The following is a 23,435-nucleotide window of genomic DNA, read 5'->3' on the forward strand; positions in this document are numbered from 1 at the left end:
CCAGTTTCCTGGGGAATCCCCCGATTCATTACAGCACCAGTGAGATTTCACGCACACTGAACTAAATCAGCAAGAGGTCTTGCAACCTGTTTTCCTAGGGATTCTACATAAGGTGAACATTCACACAAGAACTAGATCCATAAGCCAGAAGAAAGAATGAAACCCACATCTTGTTCAGCACAGGGGAAGAAGCTGCCTGAATCTAACGTAAAGGGACCATGAGTCAGACTTGAGGTCAAACATTACACCAAAATAAGCATTGAGGAGCATGAAGAGAGATTCAGTGGAATTTAGGACTTAATGGACATAGAAATTGAAATTGAGGTGCAATCACTAAGCAAAACGGTGGGAACGCAAGAGGTTGGAAGACATACATCACATGACAAGCTGCAAAGGAAATCGGGGAAATGTGAAAATTAAAAAAAAAAATATTGGGTGGGTAGACAGAAAACACGGAAAGAATTTGAGATAAGCCTGAATTCAAGGTGTGTGGGGCCTTGCATGACAAAGCTAGTCAGAATCTGGTTTAAAATCATAAAATATATTTTTCCATGCAATAGTTAGATGTGTTAAACTCCAAACCAAAACCTCAGATTCACCACAGGCCCCCAAACACAAACTGCAATAGGTTCAGGAGATCCCGGGACATGTAAAATTATTCTGAAACTTACTGCTAAGCATCTGAAAATTTTTCAAATGCTTCCGCAGTTTTGTTTTTCTACTCACGTTTGACTATCTGCACACTCACAAAACAGGACAAACATTTTAAGCATCCCCTCAGCACGCCAAGTGCCACTGACATAGACATTAGGGGAAGCAGAGAGAACTGCTGCTGTCCTACCCCAGGAACCTGGAGGCAGCACAAACTCAAGCCCTTCACAGAGCTGTTAAATGGTTTGAAGACTCATCTACAAGCAGAGCTACACTGAGACCTGCACGCACAAATCCAACAGCCCCAAACTCAGTGGCAGCTGTTACATACATAAAAGAAGTCTCCGTGTTAAAAGGGCATGAAGGTTAAAAATAATCTAGCATTCAATTTAGAAAGTGATAAAGTTGCCTATAATCTTCAACTTGGCCTCTTTGTGCATACACCTCATTGTATGATAATATTATGTGTCATATTTACTCTAAAAAAGTCTCTGCCTTGTTCAAATCATGGATGAATGGATCTATCAGGATTATGCAACAACGGATAACACAGCCTGACCTATTCCTGCCTTATTTACTGTATCATCTATAACATGCACAACGTAAGAGGCATGAGATAGATAGAAAAAGTGGAAGATTAGCTCACAAATTCAGAAAAAAACAAATAGGTTTTAGGTATTATACTGGATCACCCTCCTATCTGTATCACAGAGGTTTTACGAGATGTTACATAAATACTTCTTAAAATTGGAGGACAGGAAGTCAGTGGAAACATATTTCTCCAAATGATACTAATTTACAAGATACTAATTTACTTTTAGAATACAAAAAACCCCACAATGTTCATAGCAGGAGCTTCTCTCATCCCTTCTTTCTGCTAGTTATCACTAGCCCTGCAACAGTTCAACAATGAGTAGAAAGCGAAATGGGCAGTAACAGCTGTAGAGTGATACAGCTTCACAGACCCTAAAGAGCAGCACACAGGCCCATTGATCTCTACTGCTCCACCCGCACTCTTAGGGAAATTGAAGTCAACCTTTTGTTTTCAAGACAGAAAATGCTAAATATTCTGAAAAATCAGTGCCCAAATGCTTCATGCTGAATAGCTAAAGTTAGCAGGTATTTCTATGTACTTTTGCCTATACCTTTTCCTTGCATCAGTTCCTCACCTGTAAGCTGGAAAAAATATCACCTCTAGCTGTAAATATACTTGAGCACAAGACAAATTTCCATGGGCAGGGGGAATCACTTTGTTTTCCACATGGAACATAGAAAAAAACCAAAATGTGGAGCCTTCTACTGAAACAACAGGGAGAAACCATAATACTATGTCAACAGTCCTCCAGTGAGCATGATGCCCTCCATACAGAATGTAGTTAAAGCTACTTTATTTTGAAGTTTGCATGAAAGGAAATCAGAAATAAGACAAAGAATGCAGAACAAAAAAAAATTAATCCTAGAATGGATGTTGATGTTCTACAAATATATTACTTTTTTTTTTTTAATCTTAGTTTATTAAGACTACCACAAATAATTAGGAACTATGTGCACTTTCAAAATATATTTCCAAGATACTTGTAAATTACATATTTAACTAAAAGAAAAAAATCTGATTTATAGGGGGAAGAGGTAATAAGCATATTATAACCACCCTTTTTTGAATATTTTTTTACTGACAATGGGAACATGCTATCAAATTGTATAAGAGTGAGACCTCTCCAGTCAGCTAGTCCAAACTCACATTAAATATGATGAATCACGTGTTGTAATTTCCATAAGGTTACCTGCTCTCCATGAGATCCTCTCTACTGAGGTTAAGAATTGCACCTTTAGGTAACCCTCTCTGTATGCCAAATGGTATTAAAAGAAAAGCTGAATGTAATTAATGTTAAAAAAAAAAAATAAAAATCACTGCTTCTCTAGCCATTAGCATAGCAAATATTTCTCAGTCACAGCAACTGTGCAATGGATTCCTTTTATCATTTGCTGCTAACTTTTAACTCCAGAAAGACCTCACTACTTTTGTTCACACTGTTGTTATTTTCATGTTGGGCTGTATCACACAGTTGCAAAATAAAACAACTGCAGCTTGTGCACAAGTGGTTATTTCCCATCTACAGACTATTATTGTTGTGCTTCCTAAACTACCTACCGATTGATTGCTGGTTCAGGTTTCAAGTGTTGGGTTTGAGTTCAGTAGTCACAAGGAGCCTTTGGGTAATTTAGAGGTCTGCAGTAGAAGTCTGTTTAACCCTGCTGCAGTCATTTCAGAAATTATCCTTCCGCTTGTCCTCCTATAAAACACATTGCTCAAACTCTAATTCAGAGAGCAATGAATGTATCAAGCACAGCAAGTTTTGCTTAGAATTTGGGTTGGGTTTTTGACCTATTTTTTGTTGTTCAGCAATAAAATGAAAAAAAGTGAGATCAATCTCAAAACCCCCTGAATTCGGTCTTGAAGTATTTTTAAAGTACAACAAGAAAGAGCAAATGCAAGACTGGCAGTTCTTGTGAGGCACTGATACTATCACCCTTTTCTTCATCAATGTAAGGGTAACAGAACTCAAGAAGTATAAGGTCAAAGCTCTGGGTTTTCTGTTTAAGGAAACTAAAATCCAATTCTTTCACCTTCCAGTAAAATGCTAGCACTGCCATAATAGAGATTATTCTAGCACAGGGTGCTTCTGAAACTTTACACAATTATTTAAACACTTGCGAGAGAATAGGCTGAGAAACCTAACTTAATTTAGACTGCGGTAGGTGATCCCATTTTGTATTTATTTTATCAACCATTGCTCATAGATTAAAACCATGGCCTTTCACAACTCTGTCTTTAATTCTAGGTTACAAAAAATATTCTAAAAGGAGTTTCTCCTCTATTTCTTCCACTGATACTTCTGTTTCACACAGAACATGTAAATATTCATAGGCACAGGCCTCCGCTGATTCACTCATTTCCTGAAAAGACATTAACTGGATTCCAGGCCTCAACTCAGGGGAAATTTAATAAAATTAATATAATTTATTTATATATTATTAAATTAAGTACACCTCCTCAAAATAGTTCAATGACTAAGTCACCATGTTCAGAAATGGTAAATCAACCTCCTCTTCAGATGAAGGCAGTGAATTCAGACTTTCTGCATCCTCAGCAATTGCTTTAACCACTGAGATTCTACTAATAAATTGTCCTTCAAACACATCAGGAGCAGAAAACTTCCCAAGATTCTGTACACACAGCAGATAACCAGTGCATGAGAGCAGCACTCAGGTAAAATAAGGCTACAGAACAGAAGCTACAGGAATTCTGCCCATCTCTGACCACCAGAGAAGGAACTGTACTGGTTCCCATCCCAGAATGACTCTTCAGGAAGACCTGTTGCAACTTCAAGCAGCTACACAACATATTATGGAAACAACAAACCAGAAGGGAGTTACCAGGATGAGATGGCATTCACAGTGCAAAGGCAAGGCAGGGATGAGCAGAACTACTAGCAGCTGCGAGCAACCTGCCATCTGAGACCTTTCCTGACACCTACAGCCTGGGTGGGGCAGGGGGGGACAAATGTGGTGATGTTTTGGGAGGCTGCTTTTAAAAATAAGTTCCACATAACGAAGGTCTGTAACTTTAATTCCTGCACTAGGCAAGTTAATACACACTGGAACAATGGATAAAATTAGCTAACACATGAATATCTATGTCATGCTTGGGTACAGACAAAATGGTTTCTGAAAAAATACTTTTTTCCTCACATACCTCTTAGAAATCTTAGGGGGTAGGTGCACATGAATATGAAAGACCCTATAATACTCAGGAAAAAGAATTCCAGAAAACTAAGCAGACAGTGTAGGAATGAAGGTCCTTACATGAAAAGACAACTGGTTTAATGGCAGGAAATAGTGGGTAGAACTCACTGATTGGCTCCCACAGCAGAATAAAAACATCACTAGAGGTTCCTGAGACCTGTGCTGTACGGCCTATTCATCAACAACCCAGAGAGATCACACAAGTCCACTAATAACATTCACATTATTTAGTATACCAAAGTATTTGCTATAGCAGCATGCAGCTAATCAAGTCTACTCTTTCTTTTCTTGCCAAAGCTATTCAGACAGCTCATCTACCTACAATCTGAAGATGACACAACACCACCTTCCAGCTGCATGTTCTGTTGGTCTGCAGCTCATCAGGATACAGATGAGCAGCTCTTTTTGCCTACCCAGGGGTTCAGTTAAGGTCTTGGAAACAGGAGAAGCAGAGTAAGTGGTTCTTGCACAACAGCCAGAATAATCACACTGCAACGAAGGGTCATAAAGAAGTTGTCTCCACTGCATGAAATGCAGCTGAGTTTTCCTACACAACCCAAAATTACAGATGTGTAGGACAAAACCCATTTACATTTTTGAATCTTCCACTGTGATCACCTAGAAACTGTGTTGAGAAGTTACTGATCCACAGAAAGGCGGTAAAGAAAAACTTCTCTTTGGGCTTTCTTGTTTTTAGGACCTGTGCCATCTATGACCTCTCAACACAGCCAAGTCTAATATCAGCCCAGAGAGTTTATCTATCAAGACAAAACTGTTCAACTACTGACCAGTGCTCATCAGGAGCAGAAGACATCCACAGAGACACTGCAGCATCCTTCTCTACAGCTAAGAGGACTCCCTTCAAATTCTGCAGCACATTGCTCAGGGGTCACTGTCCGAGCCCAGAAACACTGCTCTGCTGAATGAAAACCACACCAGGACAACACTGTACAGGTGTGTCTTCTAGTCAGCCTCCTCACAGGGCTGTCATGAACATCTCGTGTTTTACACAGACACCTAGCTGCACAACTAGCAACAGCAATGCCTGACAACCATCTAAAACGGCGCTTACAGTTAAACCTCCCTGCCAAACGCACGGTAATGGGACAATTCTGGAATTAGCTATTCTGAAGATCTTGGCAAGTATGTTACCATATATCCCAAACACTCCCATGTGCTCATTCTCAAGAACTATGCATGTATAAACAACAATATACACTGGAAGGAGCAAAACCACAGGCAAGTACAATACTAGGACTGTTGAACCTTTATGGAAGAAAAATACAAAACATTTTCTCCCACGTACTTGCACTACGGTAAAATACGTTCTTTAAAAATACTCAAAAGCACTGTGCCAATATTTATCTCAGCTTTGGCATAGTTTATTCCTGTCTAGCTTAAATGAACAATAATTTGTCAAATTGAAATGCAACTGCAATAAAGTGCAAACCCAGGTTCCTGCATCAACTTAATTAAATCAGTTTCATGTTACATTGTTAAGGAGGATCAACATTCTTGGGTTCTTAAAGGGACGGGAAACCAACATTGTCACAAAAAGATGTTGAAATCACTTAAAAAAATAGATCTTTGAGTACTTCTCCAACCCTGCACCCATCTCATAATTCACACCAACTCAGCTTGAGGTAGCATATGTCCTGAACATAAACTTTGAGAGTAAGTGAAGAGTTTTTATCTTCCTCTAACAGGTTACCATATGTAGGCACTGGTTTGTTAGTATGAGTTTTTTTGTTTTAACTTTCATTATCTCTTTGGAAGGATCAACTGTTTCCATTTGAAGATGTGGCAAAATACAATAAACATCTGCAAGGAATTACCAGGGATTTGGGGAAAAATATGAACCCTATTTTAAGAAAACAACAAGTTGAGCTGTGCATTGTTAAAAGTAAGCCTGTCCGCTACTCATTTGCTCCATGGTTGCAAAGGTTGTCTGAAGAAAAGAACTGCTCATACATTATAAACAAGAGCACAAATGGGAAGAAACATTCACTAATGAGCAAACGGCATTTACTGACTAGTGCAATTTTAAGTGCAGCAACATAATTCTCTTCCACTTGGTTAGGAATATCAAGCTACAACCAACCACCTGGGGACAAATTTAGAGGGCCACATCCTAAACACAGGCTTAGCCACCTCCCTCGCTCAAGTCCTAGACCTCGACATAACAGCAAGCAGGGAAAAGGAAATTTGCTGATGAGATCCAGATTAAGGAATGCAACAACCATGGATCCCTTCTGATCTTGCAGTAAGGAAAAATTTTACTTTTCATCTTCAGCAGCATCAAGTCAGGGAAGTGCCAGCATTTTTGAAAGCACACTGTTTATATTCAAAGGTGCCTTCAGCATTCGTTAACTTTTAAATACTCTTCTCCTTCATTTTTCTTCTAAATTCAGGGGTGTGAAAATATAACCAGAAAAAAACTTCACCGTGAACACAGACCTTACTACTCTTACATTTTTCATTTTTCTTCACAACCTATTCATAATTACTACACCTTCCTACACAGGTGTGCTTTTCTTATTATCCAAAGTGTATTGAGTTGACTTTCCATAGTACCACATGTAATGACTTGAAAGTGATTTTTTCTTTTTCTCCTTTTTTTTTGTTTTTAATAAGAACTTCTTTTATTTTAGTACAAATTTTATGTCTTTTTTTCCCAATACTGTTCTTAAACCTTTTCCTCACTCCATTTGTATGAGAATTACTGTATTTAATTGCTCTGTCGGTGTTGTTATTCACAATAATAGGTTACAATATTCTTTCCAGGTTCTCTCCAGATTGCAAATACTTTTTGGGAATACAATTTTTTTCTTGCCTACAATAATGCATTCAATAAGTCTTTAATTAAGTAGAATATAGGCTCTTAGTTACCTACATTCTGCATTCTCACTGTGCTTCCACCAGCTATACTGTCAAAGGTTGCAGATCACATAACTAGGATGACTAAATAAAGCAAAAGTAATACTTACTCACAAAGGAAGTATCTACAGAAAACTCCGAACTCTACTATGACCCTAAAACATATCTGGGTAACATATTTGGAGACACAGAATTTTGTATCTTACACTAAACAGACATTAAAATGTCCATCCCCATTCTTTCTAAACACCATATTCTCAAGGACAGCAGGAACTCGCAAGCATCCCCAGCTGCTTGATGAGATGCCAGCTGAGCTCCCTCATTATTGTCTGAAAAGCAACAGAATATTTTAAAGGTGTTACCTCTTAAGAAGGAGTCCCTTTACAGTGATGACAAGCAGAATGTGAATTACCTCCAGAGTTATCTCAAACCTGGGAAGACTAGGAACTCCCACACAATTTATGTCTCGTTGGGAGAGAGCACTCAGCTTTTATTTATCTGGTCCTCATCCTTCTCATTTTCTACAGCAACAGAAACAACACTTCTTTGTGAGATCCCAGCGGGGAAACTGCCCCACAAGAAGAAGAAGTAGCTGTTTGAAGCCACTGGAGAGCTCATTTGTGGACATGCTACTTCAAGAGAGAAATGCCATAAATTAATTCCTATTGTTTTTTTTATCTGGGCTGTGAAATATTATCTAATTCCATATCACAGTGAAACCATTTCCACACACTCTGTTGCAATGCATTAAATTCTAAAAAAAATCTGTAACTATTATGCACAAACAAGGCACACAAATTGCATTTATGTAATTACACTAAATAAAGGCACATAAATAAATTGCATTTATGTAATTATACTCAATAGGTTTTCCTTATTTGTACCTCATGACATGTCAAACAGAACTTTTCCCATGAAGTCAGCAATCTAGCTTCTCCGTTATTATTCTCATAATCTGCATTTAGTAATCTGTATCTCATAAAAATACTCAGATTATGTATTAATTATCTTAAGTAACCTACCTTATACAAAAGAAAAGAATGTGTTTGCAAGAGTATCTGCCATTCAATCAGCACAAAATCACTAAGAACTAGCAAATAAAAACATTGAGACTAACAAATGGTGACAAATTATGTTCCTCTGCCACTGTTACTGTACACAGATTTTTTGTATATTAACAGCAGACCTCCCTTTTGTCAGACAAGACAATCTGCCATGTAGAGGGTGAGTTTACAACATCTAAAACATTTCCACATTTGACAAAAAGATTTGCCTCAAAGCCAGTCTTCCAAAAAGTCCTCACAAAGAAAAGTATATACCTTACTAGTCCTTTTAATACCATTCTGAAGCAGCCCATCTGCCCTACAAGTGTAGAAAGTAGGAGCAGAGGGATTACACTGAAAATTCTTTCCAGCTCTACCTATAATAATGCTCAAGTTTGACCGTAGTCCCTACTAGACAATCCATGATTAATATATTTCTTGATTTCCTGGACAGAATCGTCTATCTGTCCATAGTCACATCCTCCCAGAATCACCAGAATTCCACCACTGAGATGAAGCTAAGGCTGGAATTTCAAACCAAACAGCCCACTCATTAAATGTTACATATTCCTGCCCAACACTTTAGCCATTCATCTTTAATTAGTAGAGAACTACTATTCGAGCATTTACAAGCTATTCCAATAAATAATTAATTTAAAATGCTTAAGTTCATTATTTTAGAAATGTAGCACACTGCATCAAGATGAATGGCTCATTTCAATATATAAATCTAAGTAGTACCACCTAACAACAACAAAAAAACCTTACAGATTTGGTGAACCATCTAAAATACTTCCCACACCCTTGTATTTGTCTTCATAAATTTAAACTCAGAGGCTAAAATCAGAAGCTGACTCAGGGAATTAATCATCTTCCAAGGAGCCGCTACCTCTCATTTCTCTCAGTCTGAAGTCACAGATGGTTTGCTCAGGTTGCTCCACATCTTTTCTCACCTGTTGGTGTATGAACAGGAGAGGGGAGAAATATCTACACTCCAAAACCCTGGCAGGTTTCCATCTCTCAAAACCCTGATTGGATTCATTGAAGTTACCTATGTCTCAGGTCCGCCACAGTAGGCACAAGGCAGGCACTGGACAACAGCAGAGAAATTCAGCCAAGAGAACACTTTGTGTCCCCTCGGTTTCACCTGATACTCACCAGCTGCAGCGGTCCCAGTGAGCCAAAGAGCAGCAACCTCTGCTTCTTGGCACACACACCAATTATCTTAAGTCTGGCCATGTTCATACTATCGCTTGCCACAGGGTGGTTGCATTTCAGCTTTGTTTTCAGAATGCTCCTTGGCCTGTACTAGTGAATATGGACCAAAAGCATAACAGGAAGCATCCTAATAATAATTTACCACTATTGATAATCACTTCCCATGCTCAGAAGCCTTCCTATTATATACAGAAATACCATCAACACCATCTTAATTCTCAGCACACACAGAGCCCACCATGGCTCACTTTGTGGACTCCTGAAGACCACCTGACTATTCATTTCACCATTGCAAAAGAAAAAAGTGGAAACTTTTAAATGTCTTAAGAATTCATTTCTAATCAACAAAAAATTCTAGAAGTGAACATGCAATAATTATAATTTAATGCTACCATCCGATACCATCACAGGGCTGTGGTTTAAGGCATCTGGATACATTTACTATCTACTTTTATAGTTTACACACACATAAAGCTATGAGTTTGAGTTTATAATGATTATTCCCAGAATAACAGCAAGTCTTACTATCATCCATATGTACAGTCATCAAATCCACTTTAACATAGCTTCTTCCCAGCAAATACACATGGGTATGTATGTGCATTCTCCAATGCACCTAAGAACGTACATGCTCTGCCATCAAGAATAATGCTGAAATACAGTATTTTAAAGAAATTTAAAACAATTACCAAATACAGCAGTGAGCCTCTGATGCTACTGAATGCAATCTATTTAAGGCATGACAGATAAGCAGGTGGCTTAGAAGAAAAGAAATTTTATAAAAATTCCCCCCCCACCAAACAGAACATGAATCTACCGGAAGAAAAACAGTGCCATCTACTGACAACATCAGTTTTACTCATAAATGATGCCTTCCGATGGAATAACTTTTATCCATTCCTTTAAGCAAAACTATCATGATCTAGAACTAAAGAAAGTGTCCCATGAACCAGATTGTGGAATAAAACTGTGAAATGTGATATACATTTTGCTATAGTACTTGTTCATTTCAAAAATTTTCAAGTTTAACTCTGAGCATCACAAGAGCTGCAAATGACTACAAAAATTACCTAGTTCCTCTACTCCCTTCAGGTCTTTACCTCTGCTATCCACAATATACTTTTGTCCAACCTGATATTAAGTATCTCCTGTGAATTATATTTACATCACCTTCCTACAAAGCCTATTCCAGTATGTAGCTCTACCTTTGCAAAGTTTTGCTAGCACTCAAACCAAATGTTTTTCCTGACATTTTAAGGTTTACATTGCTAATCCAACTAAAAATGCATTCTCCCAACCCTTTCCAAGAGTCTTTTACGCACACAAAGACAAGTTCCCCCCTCCTTCCCAGCCTTATTTGCCTAACAGTGACAATTTGTCAGTCATTCCCTATTATCACAATTTACAGACTATTGGTTTTTGTCTGCTCTCCTTCAAACTCAATCCAGTTCATCCACATCACTATCTAAAAGCAAGTCACCAAACTGGACACAATAATCCAGCTTGGCTTTTCTGATAAGAGCTGGAAAATTAGTTCATGTACCCTGTGTGCAATGAGAGGTTATGAAGCTCATAAGCCCAGCTAAGGTTCATATCTAGAAAAACTACTACGGTTTCTTTAACTGTACAACTCATTTTCCCAAGGAAGAAGATATCAGGCTCTTCTCTTATTGAGTAGTTAATATTGCTACTTATCTCCTTATCTTTGCATGCTTAAGTTGCCAAAGCAACTTTTTCTGGGGGAAGGTATCCCTCTCGGCAGCCACTAAAACTTCCAACATCATCTCAGCTCTCTAATTCTTTAAGGCATCCTAGAATTAAGTTTAGGATAAAAATGTCTACAGTCATGATGATAAGAAAAAAAAGGCAGTTTTTCACAAGAGATTTCACTTATGTACTAAAAAGCTGAGCCACAGCTAAAAATATGTCATTGACAAGTCCTGTAAAACTTGTATTAAAAGTTTTTAAGTTGGCTGTATAGGTGAGAATGTCTTTTCAATCCTGTTGCATTCACCTGGTCTGTAGAAGATCTTTCCAAAGACTTGTACTATTTTCAGATGTGTTTCTAAAGAAAACTGATCAAGTTCTTGTTTTTAACACAGATTATTCTCAGTGAAGTGGGAACAGCCTTTTCAAAGAAAAATAATGCTCAGTCAAGAGTAACACCTCTTCTCCAACTTTCTTCAGAACTTGTAATCTTCCAGAAAGAAGGACTGCTAGGTCTTACCAATACAAGAAGCTGCACTGGTGTAACTATGGCAGTACTTTTTTCCCCATCTAGTTATTTCAGATTGACTTCTTGGGTGGATAATCCACAATCTTTGTATTCAACTTAACTTAAAATATGTTCCAAATACCATAAATTAACATCAAGATACTTTCTTTGCACCTTTGAAAAATGAAAAGTTGCTCCTCTCCCTCCTCTTTCATCAGGACATAACCTACTTTTGATAAGAACGACGTCCCCTCAGCTGTCTCTCGCATCTTCTACCAAAAGGATCAAATGCCCACATCCCACCTGCAGCTTTCCGATAATTTTTAAAAGCTTCAGTTCTTAGAATGACTGTCTTCGATGTGGTTATGGTTTGCCACTGAATTTCCAGTATATGGAAGAGCACTTCTTTTTTTAATAAAATTTGAGGTCCACCTTCCCAAAACTAGATAGAATTTCATTTTTATAGTGGTACATAGGATATTATACATTTCATCACCATCACTTCATACGTTTATCACCCTATTCACATGTTATACAGCTAATATGAACAGGTCTGTATTTGACAGTACATTGCATCATGTAATGTTTTAATAAAATTATGTTTAAGTTCCAAAAAGCATTAACAAAAAAAACCCAACAAACTATAATCTATACAAGCTTAATTCCTGTTTATTTATCTAAACTCTGTACAATATAGAGCAATGGAGAAAAGCAAGTGCATTTTTTCACAAGCAGCAAAAATATCCTTGTGATATCCCAGCAAGCCTTCAACTCACTCCAGTGGAACAGCAGGATCTCTCCCTGACTTTGCAGACACACTTACCCTCTTTCAAGCCAGGACAAAACCAACAAGAGCGTGAATAATTTCTAACAAGACACTTGCCTAGCAACTATGATTTGGCTATTAAGTGTGGTAATTACAGGAAAAGCAAGTTTTAAAAATTTGAAAGAAAGCAGAACATGGTAACACACACTGGTTGGTTGGTTTTTTACTACAAACAGTCAAGTCAAAGTATTTATCAGGAAAAGCTGCCATCAGTGTCAGAACAAAGACCACCAATGATGACGTTCTGGGTAGAGGGTGCTCAATACCACATAGCCTTACAGGTAACTGATACGATTTTGTTAGCAATCATTGGAGAAAACTGGTCAGTGTAAAGACAGAGCTAAAGTGAAAGGCTAGAAGTAAAGTTTGATGGAAGCATTAACTTTTCTCATTATACCAATCCTCATCTGTTACACTGATTTTTTTGTGCAGACCAGTAACAAAGTTCATGCTTAATGACTAAACTTTCACTTTTCTTATTTTTTTTTAAAAAAACAACAGCTAAATTAAAGCAGATGTCCCCAGCCATACCTCATGCGCAGTATCCCGATGAGGGTGGCAGCCAGCTCAGAGGACATCCTACCTATGAGGCAGCAGCGGCTGAGTCGAGCGAGCAGGCCAGCAGGCAGGCCGGGCAAGAAGTACACCAGCTGCACCAGCCGCCGCTGGGCCTCTGCCGGCAGCAGCACCAGCGTCCCGTCCAGCGGATCTACCGGCACACACACATCATGTTGTCACTTAAAATTGTCTTTACATACACTAAAAACTTTTGTACTTTGTGACAATTCCAGAGCATAAGCATCTCATGCAAAATACTGCAACAATCTGTAGTGACCCGTTCTCTTTCCTAACTGCTCTTACTTAGCTAAGAGCCCGTAGTGCGATACTACCAGAAGTAAATTTCACAAAACCTGAAGCTTCTAGTCTGTCAGACTAATGTTCTGCTAACTTGAACTGAAGATTTTGATCTTTTTACTAGACTTTAGGAAGGGACCTTATCACCATGTTCCAGTATTTAAAGGGTGGATACAAAGAAGATGGAGAATCCCTTTTTACAAGAAGTCACATGGAAAAGACAAGGGGCAATGGGTACAAGTTACTCCCAGGGAGATTCTGACAGGACACAAGGGGGAAATCTTTCATGATGAGAACAATCAGCCATTGGAATAATCTACCCAGGGAAGTGGTTGCTTCCCCAACATTGGACATTTTAAGTTTGGGCTGGACAGAGTGCTAGGCTGTCTTGTCTAGACTGTGCTTTTGTTAAGATAGGCTGGCCCAGATGATCCTTGAAATCCCTTCCAACCAATTCTATTATTCTATTTCTTTTAACCTTTATTATAAGGGACTTAACCAACCTCCACAACCCCCATGCAGACTTTATGTCCACCTAGGAAACACCAGTATTTTCCATGTATTGCAACTTCCCTGCCAAGTGATGGACAAAATAAATTCTGCTGTAGTGTAAAAGTCTTACCATATATTCGAGCAGCAGTGGCTTGTAAACTTTGTAGTAATTCCTTGTTTGAACGAGAAGCAGCAGAATGAATGATATCAATCAGTTGATTTGAAAGCTCAGGGTTTCTCAAGCCAAGCAGAGCAAGTTGCTGAGGTAAGCCAGCCAACCAGCGAGACAAAACTTTACTTCGACTTCTAAAGAAAGAGGGGAAAAAACAACAAAAACCCAAAAACTTACTCTTTCCAGTCTTGGTTAAGTTGCTTTAATGTCATGTACAATTAAATAAATTAAATAAATAAACTGCAATACTGTGATTTGCTGAGAATATTTCACTAGAAGATTTGAGCACATTGGTGTGCTACTACAGCTACATCAGAAGTACGTATTTGATCCATAGGTTTGGCACTGCATATTTTAAACTATTTCAGAAAGTACTTGTGGAAATTGTATGCTGCCAAAGCAACTCTTTATCATTAGTTTTATTAGTTTATTTTTAATGAGTTATGAGTCAGGCTAAAGATCCATGAGACTACTATACCCTCAATACCACTGAATCCCCTGATCAAGCTATTACTCTTTAGGCTAGACCTTCAAATTCAATTCTACCTTTGCTGTCACCTTGTTTGCCAATTCAGATACCTCTTAAAGCAGAATGAAAAACTAGAACTTGTGGGAACAGCACCGAACCATCTTATTAACCAAGTGTGTTGCGTCAGATGCTCTCCCCTTGTCCATGCAGCCATTCATCACAGAAAGTTATAATGTTGGCAAAGCATGATTTCCTCTTATGTGCTAGCTTGTTCCCGATTACCTGCTTGTCCTTTATACATTCAGATATTAATTCTGAGCAAAGACTGCATGATCTTTCCAGAGATCAAGCTGAAGCTCATCAGCCTGATACTCCCCAGACTCTCTTCAAGATAGATTTGTCTTTTTCCATACAATACCTTCTATATGACAAACAATGGCTTCACTTTCACAAGACAACTTTCTCAGATATATCCCTGCATATCCACCTGGTCCATCGCTTTCACTACATTCAGCTGATAAGATTCTTCACTTGCTAAATTTAAAGAGGCTTTTTACATAAGATCTTACTTGTTCTGCTGGAATGTCTAGCTTTCTACCTAGATGCTCAAGAAAGTACAACTGAGGTGTTTTGGCTGATTGAAACATGAGTGGAAGGAGTCCGTATAGCTTTGGTTCCCCCTGCAGCTCTTACAAGTCAGGTTTTCTTGGGCATAAGTCCCTACAAACACAAGTCAACTGAATGAGGTATCACATGATCTTGTTCAAAGATTACAATACTTCCACGTATCTTCTGCTACAGCTTTGCATCTTTAAAAATTACACTTTTTACCCACAATCTTGGTGGGGAAGCATATAGAAGGACACAGATCATGGGATTATTGTTTGCAACTGCCTGGTACAATTTTAGATTTAAGAAAATCCCATTAGTTAAGTGCACCAATTTTTGTTTTGTATAAATATACCTCTTCCTTCTTCTACCATTCCCTCACATAATCCAGTTCTTTTGGTTTATTTCTCATTTCCTCTGTTCAGATAACGCTTCTGAACTGTATGTCACCAGAAAGTTTCTATTGGCATGCCCCTGCTTTGTGACCCAGTCATTAATGATAACATGAAGTTTAGCTTCAAGAGAGCTCTGAGGAACTGTATAAGCATACTCTTCAGTTTTACCATTCCCATTGTCACCTATGTACTGTGTATCCCATTGTAGACACTCCTATTCTTTAAGTGAGACTCCATCTTTTACACCAAATCCAGATTGCATTACCTGCCTTTAAAGGTAATAGTCAAAGTTCTTATTATCTGCATTTTCACACATCAGCTCTCCCAAGTTCCTGGAATAAAATTTACCTAATTCTCCTCTTTTGCATTCATTTGACAGCATTCAATGCAATTTCATTCACAGCACTTTCGTTTCCAAATCTGAGGACCCTGACCATCCCTTGTGTTTTATGCAATTTATAATAACATTTATTGAAATATGTGACAAGGTATTTATATTGAAGGACCTGAATTCATCCTAATTTCAGACTCGCTTCTTCCCTTTATCCTACAGCATGATGGTTTTCACATCCTGTGAAAAAAATCATTCAGCTTGACATTTAGGAATTGCTATTTCTAACCTGCTTGTCAGAAAAACAGAAATTAAGCCAGTTTATCAATTCCTCTTTTTCTATTCTCTGTAAGTGCTGTTTACCATAAAAGGCTCCTAAAAGCTGGCCAAGAAATAGCAAAAAACTTGGACATTAATTTCTTTCCAGGCTCCTCTCTAGCCCAAGATAAATTTTCATGTGTATTTATGACTTGATTCTCCAGACCTCCTCCTCTGTTCTAATCAATCTGCCTGTTCATAATCAGGACACTTCACTAATTAGGTGTTTCGGTTTTGTATGGTGGTTTGTTTTGTGTGTGGTTTTCTTTTTTTTTTTTTTTTGTTTTGTTTTGTTTTGGGGTTTTTTGTTTATTTTGTTTTTCCTTTAAACATATTTGCTGCTGAGCTTTAAAGCCTGACAACCTCCATCATAGATTTGCTTTTATTTACCCTTTCTAGATGAAACTGGAACAATGTTATAGACCAACCCTATCTTCCATCAGCTACAGTTTCTATTACATCCTGGTTTATCAAATCAAGTACCATTTATACACCAAAAGCATTTCATCAGTTTACTACTAAAATGATGATTACATGAAAGAAGCTGCTAAGTGTAAATCAAGAAGTTCAAAGTAGGTCTTCGAAGGTGTCAACAAGGGTAGCATAATAATGATAAAAGTTATTTAGTTTTCAGAAGGCCTGACAAAATCCCTCACAAAAAACTTTTTGAGGAAACTAAGTATCCATGACATGAGAGAGGGCTTTGCATAGAGAGATTAATTTTGTTTAACAGTAGGAAAAGCCTGAAGAAGAGACAACTTAAGTGGGTGAGTTTGAGGTGGGCTCAATAGAGGTCTCAAATCACTTGAAACACAAGTGGTAGATGGGAATAAAGTATTTGTTTTCTCTTCTCACAGAAGAAGTGGGTGCTGGTATCAAATGAAGTTAGAAGAAGCCAGGATCAAAACAAAGAAAAGATGGTCTTGAGACAGCTGAGCTTCATCACTCCTTGACAGAGGCTGCTGCACTTGCTCTTTATTTAGACCAGTCCAACGACTAACTAGAAAAGCTCACGGAAAAGACATCCACTGAGCGATACTAAACTCACAGAAGCTCTGCGCAGTGAGGAAGTACAGGCTTCAAATGGTTAGAAGCTTAGAGTACTATGGAAAACTTATTGTCTTCTTCCTATAGCATCTCACATAGTTGCACTGAAGGCAGGCTGTGAGGCTAAATAGCCTTTTAAGTGTCTACCAGTGTATATATATACATGCAGGTGTATACACACACTATATGCATAGATACATACAATGACTATGCACATGTGTGTAGCGATTAGGGGTCAAGATAACTAACATCAAGACGGAAATATTAACTCTGAACCTTGCAATAAATCAATCAAGTTTTCTTTCATAAAGCAACAATAAGCCAAAAGCTCGTACCTAAACTTTGAATCAGATATACCTAAAAAAATAAACAGCTTCACTTAAATGTCCTTGGAAAATATTCCAGCATGAATTCTGCTCCTCTCTGACTGCTCTTGAAAAGCTTCTGAGAAAAAACAAAACAAAACAAAAACAAGAGGACAGTCGTCACAGGAGGGCTGAAGGAGCTATGACATCAAACTGAATGGAATAATATGAATGTCATCCAGGATCTACTGCACAGTCCTTATATTGAAGAAATGAGAAAAACAAACAAACAAACAACAACAACAACAACAAAAATCACAAAAAAACCAAACAAAACAACAACAAAACACTTGGCCCTAAAGGAAAGAAATTGATCAGTACAGTACATAACATTACGTTGTCTTAAAATTTCTTGTCAGACATAAGTGCAATTATCCCTTTTGCAAAGGAGTTTTGAGATTTTGTTCTTCTGTTACTAAAGATGTCACAATTTGATGTAGACTAAGAGGAACAGCAGGAAAACAGCCGCCATTTGTGATGTCTAAATATAGAAAATTAAAGCTTTCTAGACAGTTAGATGATCACATCAAGCTGGATGAGATGCTCAAGACTTCCAGGAAAGTACAGAAAACAGCGGTTATGTAACCTCAGGGAAATTAATCAGAATGAAAAAGATCTCTTTTTCACTCTGCGTGAAAAGAGGAGGAAAACAGGATATTCCCAAGCCTTTTTCCTGTCTTTCAAATTCCCTGTACTTTTTATAATATTCATAGGGCAGTGTTAGATATTTCTGGCTGTAGATCTAATTCCATGTACTCAGGCATTACCACAACATAAAATTTAACAGAGCAATGTCTAGAGTTGCAGAGAACAGTTTTCCCAAAGCTTGAGTCTGCTAGTGGATGCCAGGACTTCTGGGGGCCCTGAGATTTGATTTTAACCTAGCAGCAGAAACAGGTATCATGGGTATGATCTTATGTCCCTTTGCAGTTCTCAAATGAGGTAGGATTGATGCACCCTCATCTGTGCTCAACGATTTTACATAGACAGAATCAGATGACTTGGCTAAAAAATACCTCCTGGAAAAGTTAACACTTGGGGACAATTTGGATAAATCTTATGATGAAAAAGTGTAATAAGAGTAACATAGTGAATATTCGCCTCTTACTTGAAGCAAGTCAGATACCTAATAGATGCATGAAACTGAAAACCCAAAAGGATAAGAACATTTTCTAGTCCCTTTGGAACCATGCACCCACAACAAAAGAAGAAAACTTTTCTTAAGAAAAATAAATACAAAAGGCTAGATAGGCACTATCAGAACTACCACTGGCACTAAGACGCAAGTCCACGACCTCAGGCTGAAGTAGTGGAAATACTACATGGCTATAGCTGCACAATCTTGACACACCTACTGACTACCACACAGCCAGCAACAACGGGCTTGCAGCAGTGTACTTCAAGTTAAATTTTAAATCCTTAAGATCTATATGGTACTTACGTTAAGAAGAAAAGACAAAAAAAACTAACACGAATCTCAATCTCATAGAGAACCTGAACTTTCAAATTTCAGTGACACAGTACCAAAACAGATTCAGAATGAAGTTTTACAATTTCTACACAGAGATTCAGTATTCTGACTTCTGAAATAAATAGACTATGTTGAAATGAAAAAAGAATATGCAAAAGGGTTTTACCTGATTCTTTGAGTCCTCGAATCTTCTTTTTGGTAAACTTTGCTAAAAAATTTCAAAAGCAAGGTCCGAACTGGAAAGAGAAGATTCCTTTGCTGGTATAGTGTATATACTGCTTTTATCAAGGGTTCTGTTGCCACTAGAAAGAAAACATAAAAATCTGAAGTAGTGCTTCTTAATCTTCTGATTTTATACATATATATATATATATACACACACATACATACACAGAAGAGCTATAACCTAGATCTGCAACCAGCTATATTTAACTCCACAGTGAAGTAACAAAATGCTTTAAAACAACTACTGGATAGAATTCTACACCACTGAAACAACATTTTTGTGTTGCTTGTGAAAGAGACACAAAAGACTAGAGACAACACGCAAGTGAAAACTTCAGAACTTCTCAAAGACAAGGCAGTGCACATGTTGTGAGGTAGCTGAGAAACAGTAAATTCCTTCTTTCCAGAGCCATCTGCCACATGCTTTTCCCCTAGTGCAGAAACCTCACATCAATCTTCTCCTTTACTCCGCACCTACGCTCCCCTAAACATCGCTGTCACCGTGCCTTCAGTTCTCTCTATACCATCCCTTTCTCCCTGCCACACACACCAGCCTTGTCAACTCACTCTGTCTTTGAACCAACTGGCTCTAAATGACATTGGCTAATCAACCAGAAAATACATACTTCAAGATGCCATTGGCAAGCCACTGCAAAGAGAACTGCTAAACTCCACTGAAACCCTTCCTCCTCTAAAACTCTCATCACCAGATAAGCCACTGGATGTAAAATCTAACCAAGCATGGAAAAATATCTGAATTCAGAGAAGATAATGGAAAGAATGGGGAAGCATCTGAAAACTTAAAAATATATATGGAGGGTATAAGACCTGACTCAATTTGTCTCAGAAGAGTCTGAGGTCCCCAAATGAATTCATTGCTGTCAAGACATACTTAAGTAGCAGCAATCACTTTATTACCTTCATAAATCAAGACTGCGAATGCTTTGTCTTTCACCGAGGTGTACAGAGCAGTCTTAAAAAGTTATGCATTCAAAACCAGACAGTTTTGTGTTCCGTGCTACCTCTTCCCACAGAGATAAGAATGCTCCATACTAAAAACAATTCCAGATGCAGTCAGGGGCTGATCATCACTAAAACTCTTACCAGGGAACATGTTTAACTTATCGTATAGGTGTTCTCTTTAAAAGACACTATATAAAAAGCACCTGAAATGGTATGGTCATACTTAGGCATAATGCAGAGAGCCATGTAGAAGTTGAAATCTAACATATTTGTTAACAGAAAAATAAGAATTATTAGAATGGTCTTTTTTAAGATATATCATTAAGTTATTTTCATTGCATCAAGAGCATTAACTTGTTCAATTCACGTATTCTTCAGGTGAAGAATCATCTTGGAAGCATGTCTTAAACAGAACACTGTCTTATTCTTAATTGAATAACAATGGTATCTTTCTGTAGTTTTTAGCTAATTAACAAACTGTTAACTGAACAAATATAGTAAGTAATATTCTAATGTGTAGAACATTCAGTCACTTTCCAATAACTCTGTGGCACATTTAGTAAAGCAGGTCCTACTATTTAATTGCTTCAACTGAACAGGACAAATGTAAAAGCAGATGCAATTTAAAAAGGTATTCTTAAAATGTTGTACTCTCTTCATTACTTGAAGAAAATTTATCAAAAATACAACTAGCAGGGAAGCTGCTGCAAAAGTCATACCCGCGAGATGCAAGAAAGGAGCGGACCTTCTAATTACAGAGAGTAAATCCAGAGTCTGACCTTAAGCAGTGGGAGAGAAATCTTCACCCATCACAGCTCAAAGCTCTTCCAGACATCCATAGAAAAAGGTGGATATGTGCATTTCACTCCAGCATAAACATCCACTCAAAAGAGGCAACCATGAAAAATGCAACTGCAAAGATACCACCCTGCTTTTGTGGCGTAACGCACAGGAGTTTAACTATGGGTTTATTTCATCTCTCATTCATTAGCTCCTTGTTTCTTCTATCTAAATTTTCCCTCTTTTGATTTGCATTGTGTTCTAAAAAAAGTGTTGATTGTAATGCTTCATTTTTTCTTCTGCATTGTCTTCTAAAGAAGACACACCCTTTCAGGTCCTTAATCCCAATGTCAGATAGGTTTTTTTTAAAAAAAAAGACAGACATCTTTTTGGTATATACCATCTTTTGCAGTATCATCTGATGCAACATAGTTCAGAATATCCAGAGTACCATCCAAAAAAAAAAAAAAAAAAGAAAAAAAAAATCAAGGAAGAAAGTTAGAAAGTTTTGCTTCCACCAAATCATATAACGGTTGAAGTGGGAAGGGACCTCTGAACATCATCTGGTCCAACACCTCTGCTGAAGTAGGATCACCTAGATCTCACTGTCCAGGACCATTTCCAGACAGCTTCTTAATATCTCCAATGATAGAGACTCCACAGCTTCTCTGGGCAACCTGTACCAGCGCTTGGTCACCGTAACAGTGAGGCTGTTCTTCCTCAGGTGCAGGACTTTGCACTCCTTCCTTGTTGAACCACCAGCCCATTTCTCCAGCATTTATTGAAATATTCCTTTCTTTAAGAAGTCCTACATCAATCACTTAACAGACATGTCAAACAAGGTCTCATCTGGAAACACAACCAAGCAGTACTTGAAAAGGAAAAAAAAAAAAAAGCCAAGCCAAAATACTGTACCACAATCAGTAATATGTTTTCTCTTGAAAAAGGATTCAAACCAAACACCTTGGAAAATATTCTACAGCAGCTTCCATCAAAACTATTTTGGCATTTCATGTCATTGTAGAACTAGAATGGTTATCTGACAGCGCTCACAGAAGAGTACTGGCTGCATTAATGATTTTAAATAAGGATTGGAATATTAAGGTATCATGCACCTCTACATTCCAGTAATTATTTATTTCAGTGAAGAAAACAATCTTCCCATCTATAAGAATATCTTAAGTAGTAAAACCAGAGAACAGCTACACAAATATATTAATACTTTGTATATCAACAATATGAATCTAACAGCATTCCTAAAAATCAAGCAGTTTTCAATCCTACATGCAGGGATATGATCATAAAATTCAATTCACCTCTATAGACAAAATACATTATAATGTAACAACTGAGGATATAAGATGAAGTGACCTGAAAACACTAGAATAACTCAAGCTTTCTGTCACTGCATAATTTTGCTTTGTAGAAACTACTCATATCTTACCTTTGTTTTGCTGTATTTGCATTAGTCTCCAAGTCACACCAAGCAATCTGTTCACCTGCTTGCTATTCAGCTTGCTGCCATCCTGAAGAGTGTCTGTCACAAATTTCCTTATCATATCCAGCCAACCAGAATCCGTCTGAAGTGTTGAAGTGCTTGCTAGTGAAACCATTATGTCACACAAGGTTAAGTTCAGTAAAAGATGGTCTACACTGTTTGAGGATGTCATACAATACCTGTTGCTAAAGGGAAGAGGCAGGAGGAAGAAAAGAAAAGAGAGAGATTATTTAAAAATATATATATATTGTGCCTTTTAATATATGTTACTTAGTTAGAAATTATACTATGTAGAAAAAAATATCTAAATATTAACATTATAAAGCCAATATGCTATTTAAAAGTCTTCACATTTACATTTGGGTACTTGAAATTTTTTGTTCTGCCACCAAAATGTCTATTTCTCATATTTATAGTAGCAGCAACAACCAAAGCTCTAAATTGTATCTTTATAGCTGGTTTCTCCTGTTTAATATTCTTACTGTGGTCTAGCAGCACTTTTAGGTGACTGAAACCAGTAACAGATTGGTAAAAAAAAATAAGCCTTAGTTTGAGTGTCTTCTGTGTTTCTTCTTCTGTGAGGAATCACGTGGATTTTGTCATTACTACACAATGACAAAAAGCACCATGAACACAGAAATTTGTGTACTTTTTTCCAAACTCATGTGGAATCAAAACCACCTTTTTAACATTACAGTATTCTGCAGGACCACTCTGTTGCCTTACAGAGCTTTGAGAGGCAAAATTGGGGGATATTAAGAAAGAAATCAAGGGTACCACAGACTGACATATAATGCTCAAAGTTCTC

The 23,435-nt window shown here is 37.6% G+C and overlaps 1 protein-coding gene across 3 annotated transcripts in view; it reads right to left on the bottom strand.

Annotated features, from left to right (window-relative positions):
- TEX10 (testis expressed 10) overlaps window positions 1–23,435 on the bottom strand; it is a gene marked incomplete at its 3' end in the record, with an annotated part of 57,985 nt that overhangs the window by 19,995 nt on the left and 14,555 nt on the right. For all 3 annotated transcript variants that reach the window (XM_080338603.1, XM_080338604.1, XM_080338605.1), the window contains exons 7-10: window positions 22,574–22,812; window positions 19,328–19,463; window positions 14,115–14,290; window positions 13,169–13,346 (exon numbers count right to left, since the gene is read on the bottom strand). In XM_080338603.1, coding sequence (XP_080194729.1) covers window positions 13,169–13,346; window positions 14,115–14,290; window positions 19,328–19,463; window positions 22,574–22,812 — 729 coding nt within the window. The remainder of the gene's footprint in view (window positions 1–13,168; window positions 13,347–14,114; window positions 14,291–19,327; window positions 19,464–22,573; window positions 22,813–23,435) is intronic.

The sequence above is a fragment of the Nesoenas mayeri genome (genome assembly GCF_963082525.1).
Source record: "Nesoenas mayeri genome assembly, chromosome: 2".
NCBI lineage: Eukaryota > Metazoa > Chordata > Aves > Columbiformes > Columbidae > Nesoenas > Nesoenas mayeri.